Source organism: Pteronotus mesoamericanus, unplaced genomic scaffold, assembly GCF_021234165.1.
Source record: "Pteronotus mesoamericanus isolate MK-2021 breed Mesoamerican mustached bat unplaced genomic scaffold, CSHL_Meso_final scaffold_85, whole genome shotgun sequence".
Classification (NCBI taxonomy): Eukaryota; Metazoa; Chordata; class Mammalia; order Chiroptera; family Mormoopidae; genus Pteronotus; species Pteronotus mesoamericanus.
In genome coordinates, this window is record NW_026555329.1 from 76,623,489 (window position 1) to 76,648,993 (window position 25,505).

The window sequence follows — 25,505 nt, forward strand, 5'->3', positions numbered from 1 at the left end:
GCCTTTAACGCTGTAAAGTATGAAAAGATTACTATTTAAAAAAAAAAAAGGCTTGCATACTCCTTTCAATTTATTTTTCTCCTGTGGAGGAAAGTGTTACATCTTTATAGTGCAGAAAGCAGAAGTAAGGATTTGTTTTTATGGTCTGAGAAGGTAAAAAAATTCACTTCTCCAAGAAAACATTAGGAAGTTATTAAAAGATGCTTATGATTCTGTTATTGTTGGGGAAAGAATTCTAAAATACTAGTTTTAAACTAATTTATAACACTACCATGTTGGGGTTTTTGGTCTTTTTTGTCTGTTTGTTTTGCTTTGTTATGTAAGGCAAGATATAAAAAGATACAAATGGAATGAGAATTATTTTAGGGGCCTCTTCTAAAAATGTTTCCAGTTTTTAGGGGACACAGCTGCAACATACTTTGCCCTGCCCTGTATTCCTCTCTCATCTCCAGCAATACTAGATGGTGTTTTGGAATACAGTCCTCAGAGGCCGACTGAATGGTATGACTGCAGGCATATTTTCTCAAGGACGTCTTTGGTTTAGTAAATAACTAAGATTAAGAAAATTAAAAATAAGGCAAGTAAAACTGATAGTCCTGTCTACATAATGAAAGCAAAGAAGAATCTGGTGAATTTAAGCATATGGACATGGATAAGCCATATGAATAAGAGAGAGCAATTAAATCTACGGGGTTAAATAAATATTCAAGTTGTTTAAGTTGGCATATTTATATTTGTCAAGTTTCCTAAATTTGCTGTCTATTCACACTCACACTCATTCTACAAACTTCAGTTTGTATTTGTCGTTTTTCCTCTCTCCAAAATGACAAATCCCACCTACTTTCAGCCAGTACAAAGATCGTGCCCCTTTTGTTGCGCCTGCCATGTTCTATCTGCTAGTGAATATGAAGAATACACAACGCCGTGAATCGTGATTCACTGCCAGTGATACCCCAGGAAAAGGACTGAAATTATGAAATGCATCATCTAGCGCGGCCACTGTACTGCAAACAGGCTACATGTCACATCCTGCTCAGGAGTGGGGAAGAATTCCACGCAAGGCCGGTCTCACCGTGAAACGACCCAGACTGAAGTTTACCATGGTCACCAAGCACACAATGAATCTTCCTAACTTGTGTTTCCTGAGGAAAGCAAATTCTTCTACTCTTTATAAAGGGCAATAGATCAATGACCAAAATAATCATGGATAATTGAGTTATCTAAATTTGCGCTTTAATCTATTGTTCTATATATGTTTTCTGTATCTGTTAAAGTGCCCAGAATTGATTTCCCAAACTCTGATTATATGCATCAAATTAATATTAACATATAGATTATTTCTACTGCTCTCTGAAGCCAGTGAAATGTCTCCTGTAAATGAAGGGGGACCAATATCAGTCTCAGGCTACAGCACTGACTCCAAAGGAAGTTCAAGGCCTATCAGTAACTGCTTGGAGCTACAACATACTAAGGTAAGACCAAGAAACAGTCTATAATACCTGGCACCAGAGTTACAAACAAAGTGGGCTTTTGCGATCAATGCTGTTCTACAGAGAAGGGAGAGCTGAAGGATTCTCAACTTGCCAAGAAGGTTTACATGTAACAGACTTCGTTTGCCACAGCTTCCATAGCCAATACCACAGACCTGGGTGACAAACAACAGACATTAATTTTCTCGCAGCTGGAAGGTCAAGGTGTCAGCAGGGCTGGCTGCTCCCAAGGCCTCCCCTCCGGGTTTGCAGACAGCTGCCTGCTCACTGCAGCTCACGCGGCCTTTCCTCAGGAAGCGCCATCCCTGGCACCTGTTCTTAGAAGGACAACAGTCCTATTGCATTACGACCCCACCTTGTGACCTCATTTAACTAAATCACCCCTCTAAAGGTGCCATCTTCAAATGCTGTCACTTGGGTTTTATGGCTTCAACGTATGATTTGGGTGAAAGCATTCAGTCCATAATAGTAAGAGACTCTTATGTGCAGGGAGCACTACGATGCACACATACAAGAGGACTGTGTCTGTCGGCCACTGCATTGTAGGCATTTCATAAACAAGGCATGTGTCTTTCTCACTGACGTCCCAACCCCTGTACATTGCTTGGCACAGACAGTGCTAAAAAATACAGATTAAAAAGCACAAGATAATGGAAAAAATTTTTTTTTTTTGCCTCTCAGTAAACATATTAGAGAATGTAATGCTGTGAAACTTGGTATTTAAAAACGACTTTTCTCTTTTAGAATACCACATGTGACAGCTCGTGTAAAGTACCATGGGAATGAGAAGTATAGCAGAAGGTTTACAAAAGCATTCCAGATATTAAGTACTTGAAATTTGGGGGCAAATCCCTAAATACCCAATAATACTGTTATTACTAAAAACAGAACAAAACAAAACAAAGGCACAGGAGTGAACCCTGGGAAAGAAAGTAACACCGAGGGCCACACTATCGGGCCATATTTGTACTGTAGTGCCCAGAATGACAGAAGATCTAATTCAATAGAAATGTACCAGCACCTTGGGGATGGGAGTAGCAAAATGTGTCTCTGGCCTCATATCAAACAATATTTATTTTGTTCTGTGCTACTAATATATTAAACGGTCTTAAATATTTAAATAATCTTTTTATAGTCCCTAAATGTTTCTGTATGACTGGTATAGATCTTCCAGCCTTATTGACAGGGGCTGCAGCTTGTATGTAACTGTTTTTGCTTAGTAGACCTGAACCAAGTACACAAATTGCTCCTTAGGTCTTCGGCTCAATGTTCACTTAAATGTGCTTCAGAGCATAAGTTCTGTGAAACACTAAGCACAGAAAATGACAAAGTAGTGTCAATTTGGTACTTCAGTAAACTGTGATAAGCCTAACAATTACAGGATTCTTAAGTCTAAGGACTAAGCTACTCATTACTAGAACAGATCCCTCCCAGATCCCAGATCATCCTAACTAAAATACGAATACCCTAAAACCTAGACTTGTCCACGCTATATCCATTGGGGCTTTGCTGGGATCCATTTAAATGACAAAAATGTACATGATATTCTACCTATCCAGGTAGTTTTAACTAGCAAATCCTTAAAAACTAAACTCATAATACCCAGATGGCAAAGAAGCCTTTTTAGAAGGTCTCACTGTTTCATTTCCATGTACGTATCAATCCATGTATCAATCATTTCAAGCTTTAGATGTATCAATCATTTCATACTGAATGTGCTCTATTGAGTATGTTAAAAAAAACAAAAGGCGTTTCTTTCCCCTCCTGCTCCTCTCCTACCAGCTTAAACAACTGGTTTCCCCTGTGAGTCCCCTGCTCTACCCCATTCAGTTTGTCCCAAACATCACCAGGAAGCTCTAGACATAGCAAGAAGGTGGGGACATCTTCCTCAGCCAGACACCTGTCTCCCAGTGAGGGGGTACAGACGTTCCACATTCTATCTTTTGTTTCCCAGGGGCGTCCTCTTTCCACATACTCCAGCAGCTATTATTATAAAACCAAAAGCTCACAGAGGCTCAGCTTCCTCCAAAGACTAGTACCACAAAAAATGTTCATTTTTTTTAAAATCCGTAATTGTACACAAATAGTAACCAGTGGAAATATTCTTTAGCTCATCTATATTCAGTTAGCTGGCATAACCTTCTAAGTAAACATTCACATGCAGCCTTGAAATAACGGATTGCAAAGGAGAAGCCACTAAGCCATGTGGGACAATATTTAATACACGCAGGAACATAAATACATATCTAACACCTAACAGTATATGCAGCATAAACTTTAAAGCAGGGCCGGCGTAAAGACCCGTATTTCCGGAGCCTCAGGCACACACCCCACCGTGGGAGAAAGCGGAGGGGAGCGCGCCAAGCCCCGCGCCGCCGCCCCCGGAAGTCCTGCCAGCTGCCCGGAAGGGCTGCGCCCGCCGGCGGCCCGCGCCCGCTGCCGGGAGGAGAGAAATGCACAGTTACGCTCGCCTCTGGTTGAGCTGGTGCTGAGGTGTTACTTCTGCTTTCTAGGTTTACGTAGCAGCCCGCCATCCGGTTGGCGGAGAGGGAGAATCCTTTGTTCGGCTTCATGGCACCTGCCGTCTGTCCCACTGAGGACACCCCGCCAGAGGCTCAGCCCCCCGGCAGGGCCAGCTCTCAGTGACGTGCCCCTTCCTGCTCCCCCGATGCGCCCCACGGCCGGCTCCCCCGCTGAGGCTCAGCGCGAGGCAGGAAAGGGTGGGGAGATGAGACAGGGAGCAAGGGCGGCGGGTGAAGGAGGCCGTGCTGGCTGGGAGCCCTTTCCTGGTTACGTCACCCCCTCGCAGGCCGCTCAGGACCCAGGCCTAAGTGCCACACAGTCGGTCAGTGACCGCGTCTACACCAAGTGCCGTAAAGCGCAGAGTCACAGGGGCATTTTCCTGTTTAGTAGTAGTATTTCTTCCACTACCATAACTGATGGTTAAAAATCAAGGGAAATAATGAAAAAATATAAGCATTAAATAAACAACAAAGGGAATATCATTAAAGGGGGCTGACACTTTTTCATTATAAACTGCAATGTTTTAAACGTTTACAATGCACATATATTTCTATAGAGATGGAAGTCTAGGAAAAAACTGAAGTGTTCTCAAAGCATTTTTATATTCTCAAAAGTAAGGTTAAGCTACAGTTCTCAGAAAAATTATTTTAAAGGAGTTTTTAAAAGGATTACAATAAAAATATGATAAATTTCTTTAGATATTAATGTTAGAAGATAAGAATATGGCTAAATTGAATAATGTTATAACCTTTTATTGCATATAATAAAAAATGCCCCTTAACATAATACTTTGATGAACACAGGGGTTATATTTTAATGACACATTTGTTAGCACTTCAACTGTCAAAGGCATATGACCACAGAGTCAAAAAAGGAATGCATTCCTACATGTGAGCTATGAGGAAAGAAGGGCACATGAATAAAAGTATCAGTTCTTATGGGGTGCAACAGGAATACCAAACAAACATGTGGGGCTCACAGAGCAAAGGGGAAAAGAAGGAATGATGGAGCTCAAGTCAGCAGAAACAGAAAAGGGCCCCAGCCTGGTCTCAGGACCAGAGAGATGGGGGGGCGGGGGACACGGAGGGAAAGCGGGGGAGGGAAGGGGAGGGCGATGGGGCAGAGAGAGAGCGAGCGTGAAAACGAATGAGAACTTCCTGCTGATTCACATCAGGCCGAGAGGGTTTCCAGGATCCAGAAAGCATCAAATACAGACACTGATCTTCAGCGACTGCCAGGATGACCTACTATAACTAGCCGCCCCCCGCCCCCACCCCCCACCCCTGCCACGCCCCGCATCCTCCCAGGAACTAAGAGGAAAACACCTTCGCCTAAGCATTTTTGTATCCATTCTCAAGAAGCTTACCCTCAGAGAAGCACTCAGCGACATTTGTCAGTAATAGGAACACAATGGAAATACTAGGGAGAAAATCTCTCTCTACCTGGGCAAGCTAAGGCAGCCTTCCTTCACAGGAGGCAGCGTTTGAGCTGAACTTTAAAGGGCAAGCAGAATTTTGCAAGATAAATACAAATCTATTTTTAACAACAACAACAACAACAACAAAGCAGTTCTCTATCAGTCACTGAGTACCTAGGAAGGGGTAGCAGTAGGAGATGAGACCAGAAAAACTCTGTATTACAAACATACCCTTAAAAAAAAAAAAAAAGGAAAAGAAAAGGATGGACCACGAGAAGCCCTTGCAGAGCCAGCTTTCCGAACAGCCCTGTGTTCCGAGGTGATTTCTAAGTTACAAGGTGATTATCCACACACGTCCCCTTGGAATTCCTCAAACAGGGATGATGTACACAAAGAGATTTATAGGATTAAAATATCAACTGATACCAAGCATTATGAAGCATACCACATCAACTCAACCAATAGATACATAAAAATGATGGGTATCTGATTTCTCTTATTTTAATGAGAATAAACATATTAGATGCTAGAAGTGAGGCAAACTAGCCCACGGAACTGAGAAAGGGGAATAAAAAAGGAAATTAAAAAAACTTCCCTTAATATAAATTTGCTAAGTTTGATTGACCTTAACATCAAAAAATCAGGTTTAAAAAAAGGCTTCCAGGGTCCGACGTGTATAATTTATGTCCGACGTGTATAATTTATGAAGTTTGCAAAAGCGTCAGCACAACCAAACAGCTAGTGGAGCGAGCTGCCCCGTAGCAGATTTCGATGAAATTTAAATCTGACAGCAACACTAAGCACTAGCACGACTTCGGTGTGATTAGCAGGGCAAATCACAATTCTATTAAAACATGCTTTATCCGGGTAAGGTGTTTTTTCTTTGTATTTTTTTAGAGAAAGAAAGAAAACACACAGAAATGAGAAAAGTAGATCCAATCCATCAAATAGCACAATAAATTCAGCTAAGAAGAAGCAGGAATAGAGCACATTCCTGCCGGCTGGACCCGTGGCTTGAAGAGCCTCTCAGGCCCCACCAGAGACAGGGTGCGGTGTGCGCCCGACTCTCCATTCGGGCCACAACTGAGAGCCCACAAGTGCCTCCTGGGCTTCTCACCCACCTCTGCCCTCAGAGGTCAGGCAGCTGCAAACACAGCAGAGGGGAAAACTAATGTTATAAAACCAAAGACCTTGCTAATATTTCAATTCATGAATTGCCACGTGTCTCCCTTTAATGTGTAAGACCTGCCCAATCAGCCAAAGGTCAAATATTTTATGACTTAAATCTCGTCCATAAAAACAAAAACAACAACAACAAAAACAGACTATGTTGCCCATACCCAGGTGTGATCTTAAGATTTGTTATCAGAAAGCTGAAAAAGAAATCAAGTAAGGAAAGGCAATAAGGATCACCCTGAAGATAAACACGTGACATTAACGTAATCTGATCTGGATTATAATCTAATGAACATGGTCCCCGCCGTTTGGTGGGTCATAGGGAAGAGACAGGGAGAGGCCGTGAATTCAAGTTAAAAATAAGGATACACTTTAAGAAGTCCTGCTCCTACAAACCTGTATATGGTCAATATATGTAACCTTATCCCAGGTAAATGAGTATCTGTTAGGATTCTTTTTTTATTTCAACTGTATGTACCTAGGTGATCTCTCCTACTGTCTTTGAAGGCCCTAGTCATTACGCCTGGTGATGCCAAGTTGAGAAAACCTGACCTACAACAAGAAATAATAAGCAGACTTGTTCAAAGAGAACCATCCCTATTTTTTTTTTTCTTATCACATATTTCAGGGTAAGGAATACATTTACTGGAAGAGAAATCCTGATGTTTAAAAAAAAAAGGCAGGTTAAGAACTCTAAGGGCAATCAATATCCATTCACAATGCCAATACTCTCTGATAGTTATAGAGAAGCTAGATACTAACTACTTTTCTACCTGCCTTTTTATCTATCTACCTACCTATCTACCTACCTACCTACCTACCTACCTACCAACGTGCTTATTTTATATATCCATATTAAATCAAGTATACAGAATCCTGGGACTGGTAGGGACATATTCCAAGGCTTGTGACCAAGAATATCATTGAGACTTCATGAGGTCCTAAAGAGAAAATACATTTTAAAATTTTGATTCTTTTAATCTCCCTTGAGTCCCAGTTTTCATCATTTGAACTAAATTTCATAGTATGTCAATTAAACATTGTAAGAAGAAACCAAAAAAATAAATCTTCAAATAGTCTTTTCCCCTGAAACAAATCCCAGGAAGTATATACTCAACACAATCCTTGGCATAGGTTCAAGTTAAATTGTTGATTTTATATGAGAGCCTTATACTATGTAGAAGGCTTCAGGTTTTTCTGTGTTTTGGTTTAACAGCCTGTTTTCACCCCTCGATTTCAGCTCTTCACAGCCTTCACGTCCCCAGAACAGAAGTCGCAAAAGATGCTGGCGTGCGCACTACCAAGTCACAGGCCTCGCGGATGCCAGCCTTTACTCGCTGCTGAAACCCGAACCACAGTGCTGTCTCATGCTTTTTTCTTGGCCTCTCTTGGAACAAATGAAAAAATGCCCTTTCTTGGAAGAAGAGCAGCATAAACATAAAATCACAGCCTCTGTTATGTGAATCACAAAAACCCTAGCACCCCTTTCCTTAGTACTTACTAATAGGTCTGCTTTTTATGATGGTTAATGGATCCAAAAAGCCAAGGATTATCCTCGAGGTGTATATGAAAGAACTTACCACTTCAATAACCTAAACAAAAGCTCTTTTGAAAGTGAGAATTGTCTAACCATTTCAGTACATTTGACACCTCAGATACCCGTTCTATTCTCCAGGTAGATACCTTGACCATGTGGTCATTCTGAGTGCAAACCAAATGATTAGTGGGTGTCTGTCAGGCGTGGGGATTTTTCAAATCCAGTTCTATACAGAAAAGCTAAGGAAATGAGGAACTTCAATAAGCTCAAAAATATACATCATTTCACACCTTGTGCAAAATAGGAACCCTCACCCCACCCTCTCACCAAATGTAAGACTTCCTAAGATGTAGTTTTTATTATCCAAGGTTTCCAACAGATCCTATCAATGATTATTTTGTCTATTTCTAATTTTTAAAATAAAACAGCTGTTCACACACTTTCCTAACAATATAATAAAAGCTTGGTATGAAAAGTTCAGATGAAAAGAATGTACCTACAGTACTTTGATATTTATTAGTAATAAGAAGATATTAAATTCACTCTTTCATTTATTGTAATTAGCAGCAATTATGTACCAGTCACAGATTAGGCACTAGAGATAACGTAACAAAAAAGACCTTACGCCCTTACAGAACCCAAATAACTACCTAATCACAAGTAAGGAAGGAGTAGTGCATTGAAAGATAGGTTAATGGTTAAATAAATTTCCAACTTAGCTGGCAATGTTAGTACAAATGCAATGTGAAATTTTCAGTTGCCTAACTTAAAGATGGCTAAATTTAGAATACTGAGAGTTTTCATCACATTCATATTGGACGAGAAAAATTCATTATACAAAAATCTGTAATGATTTATTCCCTCTATCCACAGACTGTTTATTAACAGTATGTTTGCATTCTGAAACACATAACCTTAATGTTGAGAATACTAAAGAAGGATGCAATGATCAGAGAGAACCAAGAATATGCATCAATATATCGAGAATCAAGTTCTTCTACCTATCAGTAATTTGGCCTAAAACTTACACTGATAACTTAAGCAGAAGTATCCCTTTGGGGTGGGCAGGGTATGGCCCTCAAGATTTCATGGAAGAATAGAGGTTCAAAACAGTAAGTGTTATTTAATATTATTTTCTAGCCTGGAGTTAATGCTATAAAAGTCAAAGAATAAAAAAAAATGATAAAGCTCGTTTCTTAAATAAACCTCAAGAAAGAATTAATTCTGTGAAACTATTCTATTTTTAACTATACTCTTCAGCACGCCTAGAGATTCTAATATATTGGTAACATGTCTTCTTTTTTAACTTTGCAAATCTGGTCATCCTGCAGATATCTTGGTATTGGAAGCCGGGAAGAGCAAGAGCTGTGGATGCTTTTTGCTGTCATTGTGCCAAAAATATTTACAATTGAACAGGCAGCCATTGAGAACTCAGGATTCACACCCACACAGCAGTTCTGAAATACACCCAGTGGGGCTGCTTTGTGATTTGCCCTTGGGGGCTCCTGCTGAGGAAACCACATGAATAAACAAGTTAACAGAGACTAGGTAATGAATTCTTCTGACAACTGAATAATTAAGTCACCCTATTATGAAATCCACTGTTTGCTATTTAAGTTCTAGGATATTTAAAAGTCGATCAATCCCAATTACAGTAAGAAGGCAAGGAAGTGCACACACACTAATTAAGATTACCTTTGCTCCAAAGATGACGAAAACATTTGTCCAAAGGCTGATTCAAAATCACAAGGCAGAATTTCAAATTTCCTATGAAGAAAAGGAAGGAAAATACGTAAGTGAACTGAGTTTTTTGTTTCCCTCATTTGAGTCTGGAATCATACTGTACTAGTCCAGATTTTCAATCTACATAGGGATAATTCCAACCACAGCTAATTTCTTATACTCTCATTTTTCCCCACATACTTTAATTTTAAAAGACATCATAGATTAACTGTATCTATTTTATTCAATATGTACATATCACTATATTTATTATTAAAAATTTTATTGCAAGAAGGAATTTATTATAAAACATTTTATCATAAAAACAATTGGGTAAGCTTTGTTTCTTGCAATTTACTGTGCCCACTGAAAGTAAAACGGCAGATTTTTACATAAACAGATCTTCACAAAATGGCTGAGTTGTTTTAAAATATTCTTCTACACATTGAAAATACAAATTCTGTCAAAGCATAATCATACAAGCAAATGGCAGAACAGATCATTTGAACTTCCTATAGGGGGCTCTTAACAAGCTTCAAATACAATCTAACTGGTAGTGACAAGAACTTAGGGAAGGGAGGGAGGGAGGGAGGAAAATAAGGAAGGAAGGAAAGGTGGAAGGAAAGAGGAGGAAGGAGGGTAGGTTGGTTATAAAAAAGATTTGAACTTTGGATTTGTATCAATTATCAGAAATGATAAATCTACCCTTAAGTATATGGAATAGTAGATCTCAACTGCACTGCATATCAAAGATTTAAAAAAACAAACAAACCCCAAAGTGAAACTGCTTCCCTAGAGATTCTGATCAATGTTCCTGAATTAAGCCTATGCAGCATAATTTTTAAAAAGCACCCTAACAGAGTCTAATGGGTAACCAAAGTTGAGAACCTGGTGCGGTACCTTAAATGATTAACTAATGATTGTACAAAGCTATCATAAATAGCAACGTTATTTTAAAATACTATTCAACTTTATCTTGCCCTTTTAAATTACTGTTTTGTGAAAAAATATGTATAGCATGCCATAAAAATTATTTGTAATTTTTTATAAATAAACATAAATGACTTGCTTTCTTCTTTAACTGATAAGATTTTTTTTAAAAAAGGATTAAAGACCAGTTACTTTAAGTGAAAATACATTGAAATGAAGCACAATTTACAACAGAAAGAATTTACTGAAAGGCATTAACAAGTTATCAAGGGTTTATGATCTCTGTTTAAAAAAATATTGGAACTCTGATAAAATCAATATTAGCCAAAACACACATCAGTCATTATATATAAAATACCTGTGCTGCTAGAGAACTGAAAACCATTATTACAAATCTCTCATCCCTGAAAGTACTTCAGTTAAATAATGAAAACTCCAGGGCATGGAGGTTCATTTCCATATTGCACAACTTCTATATTTAAGAGGATTTTTTTAGTGTACACTGGGAAATCAAAACTGTCACGTCAACTTGTTCTTTAAGGAAATAAATTGCATGTGGACAAAGCAAAGCTATTAAAGAGTTCTGAACAAATATTCCATACCAAAGTCGATTAAAAATAATCGAATTACCAATAGACTAAGAATTGGTAAGTCATATAAGAAATTGCTTCTGAGAAAATAAACTTAGATATAGACAGGTATTTCTCTGCAAAATCCCTCTTGCTCCCCATCCCCACCACCAGGAGTAACTATTTGATATAGCCCAGTGGCACCCCCTGGTTTAGATGACAAATTAGGTGGTCACTCTCCCCCACATCATCTTCAGACCCCATTTCTCTGCTTCAGTCCTCAGCAAAACTCACTCCAGTGAGGGTTTCACCCCCACGCCCTTCCTGGAAACTCCGACGGTCAGGGTCACGGACGCCTCCCGCTGTGGAAGCCAGCTGGTTCTACCGCAGCGCCCACCTCGGCCAACGCATCTCAGTGGCCTAACCGAGCAGGCCACCTCTTCCTTCTTGAACGGAGCTCTTCCCTTGACTTCCTGGAAACTGCTCTCTACTGGCTCCTTCATATCTGACTAGCCACCCCTCAGCCTCCTTTTCTACTTACCTCTCATCTGAGCAGACAGCCCTCAATACGTATTTGTTGACTAAATGTTGAGTGTCCCCAGCTTCCGTGCCAGGAGTGCTCCAGGTGTCATTCCTTGGGCCTTTTCTGTATCAACCTATACTGACTCCCAAGTAATGCCCTCTAGACTCATGGCTTCAAATACCATCCAGAATGGTAACTTCCATATTCATGTCTCCAGCCCGAGGCTTCCGTCCTCAACACCGGAACTACGTAGGTTTAATTGCTTATTTAATGACTCCACTTGGAAATGGAACAGGCATCTCAAACTTAATATGCCCACAGTGAACGCCTGACTATCCTTTCTCTTTTCAAACCTGCTTCTTCCAGTCTTGGCCATCTGGTACCCACATTACCACTGGTAACCTGTTCACATGAACATTTTGCCTCTTCAGATTTTATCATATAGCCCTCCAATCGGCCTCGCTTCCACACCTGCCTCCCCTAAACTCTGTTCTCCACTCAATAGCCAAATGGACCTGCTAAAATATAGTCAGATCAAGGCATTTCTCAAAACCTTCCACTAGCTTCTCTTCACAATAAAAGCCAAAAATTCCCAACAAGTCACCTACAAGGCCCTATGGGATCCCAGTCTTCTTTCTCTACCTATCTTATATTACATCCTCCTCCTCCCACCTACCGTCTGTCTGTCAGTGACAGACATACTGGCTTCCTTGTTGGGCTCCTCAGATATACCAAGAACAACCCCACCTTTCATGCCTGTACTACAGGGAGCTACACACTCAATGAGCACCTTGCTTCCTCTCCCCATCTGAACCCACACAGGTCTCTGCTCAAATGTGCATCACCACGGAGCTTCCTTGACCAACCCACCTTTAACAGTAACACCTCCACCCCGTGCTAGCGCTTACTCTTAATCTGACCTGCGTTTTCTAATGATCTTCTCACTAGTTTGTTCATTCATCCTCTCCTCTAATGTCTGTCTCCCTGCATGAAAACATATGCTCTTGGGTCAAGTACCTACAGCAATGCCATATACACAGTAGGCAGCCAATAAATATTTGTAGCCCTTCCAAGTCTGACTTTATGTCCACTTAACGATAAATTGACTCCAGCTCTTCTAATAATCAAGTGACTCCCCCAGTTTCTCTGGGGACAAATGGTTTCATACCCAACACAGTTCCTCACTGATTGAAAACACAATGGCCCTTTCTAGATTACACAGAATCCTCCAGGAAGGGTACTAGAACAGATATCAACAAAAACCAATCATCTTGTGTTATAACAGTTCAATGGTGTTTTGATCATTATAACTAAAGAAAAATCTAAAGAAAGTGGAAATGGTCCACAGAAGTCCAATTATATAAATAGTTTGGAAATATTTTCTTTGAGAATAGATTAAGACTTTTCAAGCTAAATTGATATCTACATTAACTACCTATTTCAGAAGAAAGAAATTCAAGTAATATGACATTGAGCCCTAGAAACCCAGGAATATGTCCAGTTATGGTCATTCAACCATTCAGGTTGAAAGTGTAAAGTGATTCTGAAAGGTCAAGTCAATTTCTATTTAAGAGCTTTACCTCCCATAATGAAACACTGAGTCTGTCCAAGTTTGATAACCTTAGCACTATATAAACTATGCCTCTGAAAACAAAATGCCCCAGTAAATTCTCACAGTATCCATGATATGCTAGAAAGGCATGTCAGTTCAAAAAAGAGCAATTTGTATTTTACAACTAGTAAGCTTCTATTGTGTAGGCAGTAGAGGGCACATGGAGGAAGGTTAAGTCTAACCAAGTTTCAAGCCTTTCTTGATGTAAAAAGAGAAGGCTATTCCAGAAATTTTTTTTTTTTACCCTTGCAAAGGTTAGCCATATCCTTGTTCCCAATAAACACATTCTCACTAAGACCCAAACGAATGGAGCTGAGTTCTCCATCTCGGCACCCTGACCCCCCGCGAGCTGCTGACAGAGTTCAAAGCTGCTCTGTCAGCTGTCAGAGATGGCCTAGGCCAAAATAAACTGCGTTTCCCGTCGGCCAAGAAAATCAATCCCTGCCTAGCATGCCGTAGATGTAACGCCACAACCCTAAGGGTTCATCACAAAGGACTAAAAAGTATAGTGCATCACAGCAGTTTTGACGTGTGGGCAGCTGCGCCCACGACAGTACTCACACCCGAAAAGTCGGTTTCCAATGTTTTCCGAAGGCAGAAGGCATTAAGGCTTGGCAAGTGCTTCTAAAACAAAAGACAGGCCCCCCAATTCTGACCCCCTGGAAAAGCAAAGAATGCCTTTCACTGCCCAGCAACAGAAGCGGGGGTCAAATGTCCATCCTGCCAGCACGCTCTCCCTTTTTTCATACCTTCTCTAGGCCTCCTGCTGGGGTCTGGCTCGGTGTGGGGAGAAGTGTTTTGGTGATGGGGAAGTTTCAAAGGTCTGGGGCTTCACACGTAACTACTCTATGAATGAACAATGACAATACGAATACCTTTTTTTCTTTTTAAATATTCCCTAAACAGGATTTTTATTCAAGAGTCAAACCAGTATTTGTAATCAAAATATGTCCAAATTAAGCTAAACTGGGACATATTCAAAGCGTAGCCTGAAGTTCTCCAAGACCTATAATTTGTAAGAAGAAAACAACAAGTGACATTTATTTGGATATTCAGAGTTTACTGAGCACGTCCAACTGCCCTCCTAAAGTGACAGTGATTACACAGCACAGCACCATGGGATCAAAGGACTTCTGAATAAAGTTAAGTCTTTTTGTTCACTTTTTTTAAAAAGAAAGTACATAGATTTAAATTCAAAATAACTGTGTACTATGAATTCTGATTGCAGCACATACTCCCATCACCTCAAGAATTAAATGCACACTGGAGGAAATCTTACTGAACTCAGAGGTGAACAGTTTAACCCCGTGGGCGCGGCGGGCTCTGAGAGGACCCCAGAGGGGCGCCTACCATCGGCAGCCCGCGCTTCGGCGCCAGGCCGCACCACCCCCAGCACAGAGCGCCCTTGTGGCCCTTACTTAGACCCAGGGCCAGGTGAAGTAAATAGAAATACTGCTTTTTGTTCTTTTTCATAGAATAACAGGTACACAAAATACTCTGTAAGCAAAGATATCCAAAGGTTTTGCTTTTAAGAGAAAAATAATGGAAACAACACATTAGCATAGGATTATACTATGTCCTACACAGAACAGTTCTATATATATGATCTAATATGGAAAAATCTTCAAGATAAAAATAGTGGAAAAATCAAGATGCAAATGGATAAACATATCACAAAGCGATCTGAATACAAATTTTAAAAGAAAATACATACATATATTTTTGCAAATATCAAGAGTATCTATCAAACAGTAAAATTTCCTGGAACACAAACGATATAATAAAGCACTACTTTTTACCTGTTATTCTTTTGTATCTTATAAATGTGGTACCCTGTGATTATCAAAAAAAGAACAAACCTTAACTGATGAAAAGAAAATACCTTCCCAGAAACTGTGTCCCTCACCAAAGATGATGATGGTGAATAATCTTTAAATATCACAATGGAATACAATGATTTAGTCAACTAAGAGGTTATTTGAGTTTCACAGTAAACAAGAAAAGCAGATAATTTGTGAAACAATATCTAGTATTCTTTCCTCTCAAAATCACTGAGTAACTTACGATAATTTTTCTATTTTTTTGTTTGTTTGTTTTCAAGAAGCCAGGGAAAGGCACTTCTAACAGGCTTCTCAGGGCAGCAAAGGAAGCTGCAGCTCACTCCACTTTGAGGAACAAGATGTAGGGTTTTTCCTCTATTGAAATATGTTGGGGAAAAGAATCAGAAAACACTTACTCTTCAAAGCTTAGGGTAATACTTTCTACAAGTCAGTGTTACACTTAAAAATCTGCCCATGTCCCAATTTCCAATCCTATTAGTATTTTCATACTTTCCTCACAGAGACCATTTCTCTTCATCAATAGTTACCAGACATGAATGTAGAAAAAGGTGTAACGTGTTAAAATTAATTACCCTAGAGAATGAGAAGGGGAAATCATTAACGTTTTTTGCTTTTGCCTTTGTCTCATACTACTTTTAAAAGCTTTTCTTTATATTTTTAATATTTTAAAAAAATTTATTTTTTTCCATTACCATTCAACCCTCTTATAATTGGTTAGCAAATTCATTAATCATTCTCACCCATGAACCACAGTATTTAACTCTTTCTGCTAACAGTTACATGCTTCCCATTTAAAAACAGTTTATACACATAGGTCCTACAGGAAAAAGTCACTCATCCCTTTCTTCTTCAAAATTTCACCTGGGCCCTGGCACAAGGGCATCATGAAATCACTGTTTCCCACTTCACCTTTGGAAACGTTCATCGTGCTGTTTCCTGCATCCCTGAACCAGTTACCCCCCAAACTAAACATCCACACAGGCACAGAACAACTTAGAACATTCTGAAATTTTTACAGTTCAGTTTCTTCCCAAGTAACCTTCAAGACTTTCTGAGCCTTGCAGAGTTGCTTCCAATGTTGCCATACCGCGTATGAGCAGAAACAAAACCTTAGAACACCCTTTTTCTGCCAGGAGCGAACCACCGGTGAGCTAGGGTATGTGGCGGGAGGGCTGGGGCTGGTAGGGGCTGCAGGGACTGTCACGGAGCGAGTCAGACCAACCCCCAGTGGACTGCAGGCTTAGAGCCGGCAGAAAAGCAGCTGGGTCCGCCGTGGCGTTCCGCTGTGGTAACCCCTAGCCTCATCACGCGCTCACTGTAATACAGTAGCATGCCAAACCACAGCGCCGGCCCCAGCTTGGGAGTGGAAAGCCCCTGTAAGAACACAGAATGGCCAACAGAGCTCTCATGAGAAGTCTCCGCCCCTTTCCCAGGAAGTCCTAACTACTACTTCCCCTTATTGAAGGCCCTGTCCCTCCATCAAGCGGGTCTCAATAGGAAGAGTAAATCCCAGCAGGAGGGGGCTGTTCCACCAATGAAGTAGCCTGACTCTGTCTCACTGCTTCCCTGGTAAACTCTCTTTTATGCTAAACTATGCTGGCTGGAATTTGAACTCTTTCCTGAGCAAGCCAAGAACCCTCTGTGGATCAGACCTTTGGGTCCCCAGAGCCCTGGATCACCTGTATCACAACAAGCTCAAAGGACTGCCCCTAACGTAATGCATGTGGCCCATTTCTAAATCAGCTACAAATGGAATTCTATTTCTATGGCTTTCATTATAAAGTCAGACATTGATTATCAAAGGGGGGGAAGGAGAAGAAACACTCCAAAGACTTCAGGCCAGTTAATAATCAATAAAGCCTATAATTGTGTTGCAAATGCCTGGAAGGTTTCCATCTGAACTATGTGCACCCCCCTCCCGTACCCAAAGATGATGGGGGCAGAAAGGAGGGAGCAAACAAAGAAAACGCAGTGGCCCTTTTCCTCCCCTTTCTCTATCGGAACACACACGGAGTGGTTTTAACGTCCTGGCACACACCCAGGAACCTGCTTACAACTTCACCTCTTTCTATACCTTTAAAGGAAGCATATCAGAATGTAAGGGAGTACCAATAGCATTATAAGGTGATAAATGTTAGCAACCTTGCCCTGTGAACCACTGGGCTAAAGAGCAAAGCGTGGGGGTGCCCTGATTTCCAGCCTTTGCCAATTTCCAAGCTATCAATACCCCACCAAGGCCAGTTTCAAGCTAACAAATGGCTCTCAAATTTCCTGAGTATTTAGCATTCAGCTGGAGAATTTCTTTAGCAACAACTGCTTTCGAAAAAGAATAATAATGCTTTGGATCCCTATATTTCTGATTACTTTAAAAAAGAAAACAGTTTTTTAGTTGACTATATAAATAAAATTTAATGATCATTTTAATTTAAAAACACTAATAGAATAAAGAAGTTAGTGTTCCAGGTGAACAGTGGCAAGTGCCACAGAAGATGCTCCTAGAGGATGCGTGGGTGACAATGCCCCAGGCAGGAAAGGTAGGGCACCCCACCCCGCAAGAGAAAACACCATATGCAAACAAAGGTCAAACACACACTAAAAAGAGTGTCTAATATTATGAACAGGGGAGAAGAGGTGTTAAAGTAATTAAACAAGCAGACCATTAGATGTGGGTGGCCGTGTTACTGTAGAGACTTAGCTAATTATTAATGAGCAAGGAAGCAAAGGAAATTAGACATTGTTGAGCAAAAGCAACAAGGGAGCACGGCCTGCTTGCTGCACTGGAAGCCACAGCTCCGCGCTCCCAGGGATCACGGCACTGCCCGGACCAGGGGTTAACACCTCCCCCCTCCCTCTGACACCAGACCACGGACGAACACCGAACCGGTGAAACAGGGCCAGTTTGGCGCTGCCTCATTCGAACAGGTGTTTGCTCAGATAAACTCTTCAAGATTTTAATGTGCCTCCGTTTGTTTGTTTGTTTTTAACAAAGGTAATGGCCGTAGAAAAAGCTAGAGAGCAGGCACCCTGTAAAACATATTTTAGACCATTTTAAGTAACAATCACTAGCTTACCCTTCCAACCCCCATTAATTTCAGCCGGAGATTCTAAAGAATTGAATAATTGATTTTACTTTCTAATCTCCATTCTAATATGGCTATTAGTGGCCTTACTGCTTAGACCAATGTCAACGTGTTCCAGGCGGCTGGAAGGCTTTGAATGTCTTCTTCAGACTTGACACATGCAAATTAAAGTGAAATCGTTTTTAACATTAGTTTAGTTAGTTAACTCACGTTCTTCAGCATTATGACTTCAGTAGCTAAGACTTCTAAAATTAGACTTCTCAAACAAGCCAGAAAGAACTTCTGAATAGGGTTATGAGTGAAATCTAAAGTCTACAGGTTAACTCAGACCTGGATGTAAATGTCAAAAAACTTATCCCATTAGCAACTGAATATGCAGTGCCTGCCCACACAGCGCACTGTCATCTGAATCTCCGGGCAGCGCCCTCCTTCGAGCACTGACGAGGCAGAAGCCACAGGTGGGGATGCGTGAGGGGGTGATTAGAGTTCTCATCCCCTCAGAGATCGGCAACCCCAAAGGAATAATAAGGTGCTATTATTTGATTATACGGCAAACTATACCATTACATAAACTGCGTTAGACAATGACTTCTTATACAGCAAGGTAACAGTTACTGCACGCTCTACGCATCAAGTACTGACATTTTCCCCTCTAGGAAAGGGGCTCAGAGAGGACAAGATTTTCATCCTCTTATTCATGATGTGCCCTCAGTGTCTGGCACACAGGAGAGGCTCACTTGGTAATTACGCACTGAATACAAGAATAAAAACAAGTACAGTTGGAAACTGGAGTATTGTATGTGTACCATTTCACTTCATCCCTGCAAATAATGGGGAAGATCCTATTACTTTTTTCATTTTGCCAAGGAAAAAAGTAAAGCTTGAGAAGCAAAGTAATTTCCAAATGGCAGAACAAAGTCGACTTCCACACCACAGCCCGTTTAGGCGGCCCCTCACACCTAATGCTGATTCCCACTGATTGCTATGCTTCATGCAAACCCAGAGGCTGAGCCCTGGAGTTTGATTTAGAAAAAACTCAGTAAATTGAAAGATTCTCATTTACCCATCAACAATCACTGTGTTTCCGGCAGAATAACAGGCTGTCTAGGAGCCTTGGAATAGATGGGAAAAGAATAGATGAGAATATTAAAGAAACCTCAGGATAGAAGGCAAGTTTGGTGGAGATTTCAGCATTTAAAAGTCTTGTTGAGTGTCTTCAATTTTCCTAATTATTAATGTAAATAAAGTTTTCCTTTCATACCATTATTTTTTTCTTCTATCAGCCTTTAAAAATTGTTTCCCAAATCACAGATATTATTTTATGTTTTAAAGCAATAATCGTTTCATGATCTCTAAGCCAAGCCTTAGGTTCAAAAAATGGTTTTTTTCCATACAACTAGGTTGTGACTGCCACCTGGCTGAGAGCTATTGCAAGAGGCCATCTTGATTTCAGGAAGGTTAAAATGTGACAGAAAAATGTCTCTAAGGACCCATGGAAACGGAGAGTGAGAAAGCATGCGAGAATAAAACCTCATCAATGTGCATATCTTATGCTCTTTCCAAAAAGGCTCACACAAAATGGAGCATGAGGCAGCAGCTCAGCAAGTACCAACTGGGTAGCTCAGCTGGTTAGAGCATCATCCCAGTATGTCAAGATTGTGGGTTCGATCCCCAGGCAGGGCACAAACAAGAGGCAACCAATGAATGCATCATAAGTGGGAGAACAAATCGATGTCTCTCTTTCTCTCTCTCTCGCTCTCCCCCCCGTATCTCCCTCCCTCTCTCACCCACTCTAAAATCAATAAAATTTTTTAAAATTGAGTATCAACTGAAAAGACACAGAACAATTCCTGATCTGCTTTCATATTCTGTCAATGAATTTATTTTTTAAAAAAGTAATCTAAAATTATTTTTTTCAGCTTCCCATCTTTATTCTTTTTTAATTTTTTTTTATTTTTGATTTTTCAAATACATTTGTCTCTGCCTACCCCCACCACTTTCCCTTGCCCCCTCTCTCCTTCCCTCCCTCAGCTCTTCCCCTTTGGTTTTGTCCATGAGTCCTTGCTGTATGTTCCTTGACTTTCCCCTTCCCTTCTTTTTAAGTAATTTCCCCCTTCCTACTTTTTAAGTAATTTAGGCAAATTTTTCAAAAGAAAGGTGTTTTAAAATTTTTTTTTAAATAAAGGGCCAGATAAACTGGAAAATGGGTTATTTCTAAACCCTTGGGTATGTTAACATTCCAAGAGAGACTGCATACATAAATTTAACAATAAAGAAAATGGAAAGAATGCACAGGAGATAAGGGTTACTTCACTCGTATGTATGACTCAGTACAGTACAAGGGGCACCTACAAATGAAAGGTTTTGAAGAAAACAAAAAAATAACTTTACTTGTAGAGACAAATGGTCAGACGCTCACTTTAGGCAACAGTAACGACTGTGGTTATTATGGGTTCTACTATTAGAGTTTTTTCCAACTATGCCTGCCTTCTGGACTTCCATGACCATCTCTGCATTGTCCGCTTTAACGTGAACCCTGCTCAGTCTGCTGAACCAGTGCCTGCCACGCTTCACGTGTGGTCAGGCTCCCCATGCCCCAGCAGCAACCCCCCCAACACACACACGGATGGAGCTGTCTGAGAACGCTGGCCCCTGGCCTGCCTTCAACAAGAGCCCTGTGATGTGGATCTGCCCAGGACCCCCCTTACCACAGACGTCTCCTTAGTACTTGTCCACCCACCAAGCCCCCACCCTGATCCTCGGCTACAAATTCCCACCTGCCCGTACCATGTTCTGAGTTGAGTCCCATCTCCCTCCGCCATACAGGACCCCACGGCAGGGGTCCCTATACCTACTGCTGGGACTCCTTCCAGAATAAAGTTTTCGCTGCTGTCCTTAACAAGTGTCAGTGAACAATTCTTATCTTTAAGAGTTGAATAATTTTTTCCTTTAACGCCTATTAAGAGAAAGTGAAATAAATCCCAGATAGTGACCTGGTTATTCACTCGAGCATGTCCTCCCTTTTCTGAACAGAGTTTTATGGAAGGGAGAAACGAGAGCAGCGGGCCGAAGTTTGTGCTCAGATTTCAGCAAGGTCATTAGGACTGCGGAAAACGAGGAACACACACCCGGAACAGAGTGTGCGATGAGCCGTCTCTACCAGAGCTCGAGCGGGGCTGGATAAGCTCGGGGGAGAAGACCAAGACACTCCGTGACAAGGCTGCCCAGTCAAAGTCTGTTCTGATGAGTCCAAGTACACATAACAATTGTGAAACAGAAATAAAGCCTACATGTGGGGCCCATCCCCAGGTGAAATATGTCATTTCTTAGTACCGTGCGGGCAGATCAGGGGGAGAAGAGGAAACATAAGAATGATAAGCATCTACATTGGGAACCATGAAGCAACGTGAAAGAAATCACAGAGCTGTTCTTTACCTTGACTTCCGAATGGCAAACTCTCGAAAGGACAAATGAACTGCATCTAAACTAATGGAGTCACTGATGACACCTCTCCTGCTCACTCCTGTTCTGTGCCTCCAGCCGAGGCCCGCACAGACACGCAGCGGGGCTTTGCGCTGCAGTGAGCTGAGCCCCCGCTCGATCTCCATCTGCATCTCCCAGCAAATAAACGCTCGCTATGTACCTGTAGCTCCTTAAAAGTCAGTTCCTGTGCCTCAATTTTCTCATCCATCTGTTTATTCAACACATTTTATTGTGCTTAGCATTTTTATGATTTTGGCATAAAGACATCAGAGATAGAAATATTACACCTGCCCTCAAACAGCCCAGAGTCAAGAAGGAGGCAGATGATTAACATAAGGTTGTGTGAGAGAAATCAAATAAATAAAAGTGTATGAATAAACCTACGATTGGGATATGTGGCCTCAGCGCTAAGTGTATCCTGAAAATCTTTGCCAAAATTATTATTAATCTAGAGTTAATAACTCCTATCCATTTCTCAAAGTATAACTACCACCAACTGTTTCTGGATAAATTTAAAATTATATCTGAATAAAAATAACTATAAAATGGATTCATTCAAATTTAAAACTAAGTTATTTGAGAGGATTAAAGAAAAGGGGAAAATTCCATGTACTTGAATCACATTCAAGGGTCATATTTAATATGGACCTTCTCAGATATCCCACTGTTAGCAAAAGAAAAATTCATGTGTCCCCTAAACTGTAACAATTTCCAATCACAAGCCTGCTTTGAGACGGTTTCATTCAGGGAAGAATCTGCATGGATGTACATAAGCCCATACAATCATAAAGGAAATCTACACCAGCCTGAACCAATCCAGGAAATTTTCCATTGCTAAATATATTTAAAAAACAGATTCAAAGACACTTGGGGATAAGTGGGATCAGTAAAGAAAAAGAACAATGAATTACAGCACAACCAGCTCAAGATAATATGAGAGGGTCAAAGGAGACTTTCTTTTATGAATATCCAGAGGTTTGCGAATATTATAGCAACAAAGAAAGGAAGGAAGGAAAGTAGTAATGGAAGGGCTAGAGAGACAAATTAAAAGTAAACTAATTCAATACAAGCAACATACAAAACAGTCCCTGAAAAAGACTTCATTATAGACATAAAATAAAACACAAAATAACAAAGGAGTAGAAATTATGGGAGAATAGAGATGTAAGAAAATATCAAGGTCTCTCTGGAAGAAGCCCAGCCATTGTTGATATAACGAGAACGGTTTGCGCAGCACTGACCTAACCTGGAAGTCAAGAAGCATGGGCTGAATGCGAGTGCATGAACGATGATGACTTCACCGTACTAGTCAGTGGGGGTGGTAGATGCCACTGAGTGAACATGTGTACTGCGTGGCCGTCACTTTCAAAATGACTGAGCAAGTGGAGCAATGAATCTACATCCAATTTTGCATTAAGTTTGAACATTCCTCTCCAGAAACTATGGATGATTTAGAAGGCCACAGCCATGGGCAACTGGTGATGGGCAGCTTCATCACAACAACGCTCCTGCTCATGCATCACGTCTTGTGCAGAGTTTTTTGGCGAAACATCAAATCACCCAGGTAACTCAGTCCCCCTATAACCCAGATTTGGCGCCCTGCGACTTCTGGCTTTTCCCAAAACTAAAATCACCATTGAAAAGGAAAGGATTTCAGACCATCCATAAGATTCAGGAAAATATTATGGGGTAGCTGATGGCGACTGTGTGAGGTCCCAATGTGCCTATTTTGAAGCAGACTGAGACACCATTGTCTTATGTGCAGTGTTTCTTGTATCTTGTATCTTCTTCAATGACTGTCTCTGTTTTTCATATTACATGGCTGGATACCTTCTGGGTAGACATAGTATTAATCATAAATGTAATAAAACTAAGAGGAAATAAAACTCAAGTATTTTCTTCCTGGGGGAAATATTATAAAAAAATAAAATTTAACCCCTTAGGCAGAAATGAAGATGTAGTTTTTCTAAGAACCTGGTAATGGGTTTCTAACACCTTTTTTATATTTTTTATATTTAAATGTCTTTTTTTTCTTTTATTGATTCCAGAGACAGAAAGAGAGGGAGAAAAATATTGATGTGAGAGAAAAACACTGATCAGTTGCTTCCTGCATGCACTCCAACCAGGGACCTAATCTGCAACCCAAGCATGTGCCCTGAGTGGGAACTGAACCCACAACCTTACGGTTTGCAGGTCAATGCCCAACCAAATAAGCCATACCGGCCAGGGCCTAATTCCCTTTTTTTAAAAGCAAGTATGCACTCTAGCTAAGCAATTATGTCAGAACTTGTTCAAAGTCAGCCAATTGTGAGACTCTTGATTGGCTTTTATATTCCATTTGCCCGTTTATCCAAAATTCATTAAGCAGCTGGCACTGACACTGGACACCTACAGCACTCATAATATTTTTTGTAAACATATGAAAACCAAGAGGATTTAGTTTTGTTCTTTGAAGACAGATTTACAATGTGCATCCATGAAATATCTGTAATCTAGAAGGTTCGGGGTCAGTTTTTTCCACTGGTTGGTATTTAAAAAAAATAACTTTGTTTGTTAAATAAATATTTTGTTTGCTCTGCCTTTTGTGGGGCCAAACTTGCAGGAACCTGAAGTAATTTTAAAAAGCATGATAGTTAAACACATTATGAATACTGAAGATTTTCTGATAACAATGTAAGGTTTGAAACGTAGTCAATTTTTCAGCACTTCCACACTGAGTTCTATGACAAATTCACTCCATATAATAATTGTGCATTTTCCTTTCCTTTGGATATGAATAAGCAACAACAGATCTTAAGATATGCAAAGGCTCTTGGAACTACCCTAGAATTGTTTCCCATTGATCAAAATTATAAGGGAATTTTCCAATTTTATTTATTAAGTCATGCACTTGGAATTAGTGTAAAAAGATACGATGCAGAATAGGGTGAAACCTCAGTCTTTCTTTCCAGTCCCCTACCCACCAATTCCTTCCTCTGGGGGCACAATTTTACTAAGGTTTTCAAACTTCTTTCTGAGTTATAAAAATGTTTATCTTTAGTGTCTCATCACTGAGAATATTCATCTAACAAAACAATGCCATGCACTAATAACATTTCAATGGCTATTTCTTTATCTCGAGGGCACGTGTGGATAGTCATTCAGGTCACAGGCAGCATTTCGTGTTCGAGGGGACCTGCCACCTCTGGCAAGGACTCTGGCGTGCCCGAGATCACTAGCGTGCAGCTGAAGTCCTTTCAGCACAACTCCTAGAGGATGGCATGCTGTAGCTTAAATAAAATGTGACTGAAAACTCACTGATGAGTTTTTTAATTAGTAGCAAGGAAGAAATATCTTTTACACCTAGAAAAACTACCTTGCTGTTAACTTCTGTTCACAGTTTCTACTTGGCTATGTCTTCCAGAGAAGGTCATTGAGTCACTGATTTCTAAGGGACACTGTGGATGATGTCCCTTTAAAAAAATGCTCATACATAAAATATGCCTACAAATTTAGGACTGAAGTGAAGTAACTTGTTCTTTAAAATATATGTACTTATTGCACTCCCTCTCCAATTCTGGTGCGCCCAAGCAAGGCAGCCGCGCTCGCGCGCGCGCATGCGT

At 40.5% G+C, this 25,505-nt stretch overlaps 1 protein-coding gene across 3 annotated transcripts in view; it reads right to left on the minus strand.

The window, feature by feature from the left end:
• Positions 1-25,505, minus strand: part of TPK1 (thiamin pyrophosphokinase 1) — a 252,420-nt gene that overhangs the window by 192,002 nt on the left and 34,913 nt on the right. For all 3 annotated transcript variants that reach the window (XM_054564431.1, XM_054564429.1, XM_054564430.1), the window contains exon 3: positions 9,839-9,910. In XM_054564431.1, the coding sequence (XP_054420406.1) occupies positions 9,839-9,910 (72 nt within the window). The remainder of the gene's footprint in view (positions 1-9,838; positions 9,911-25,505) is intronic.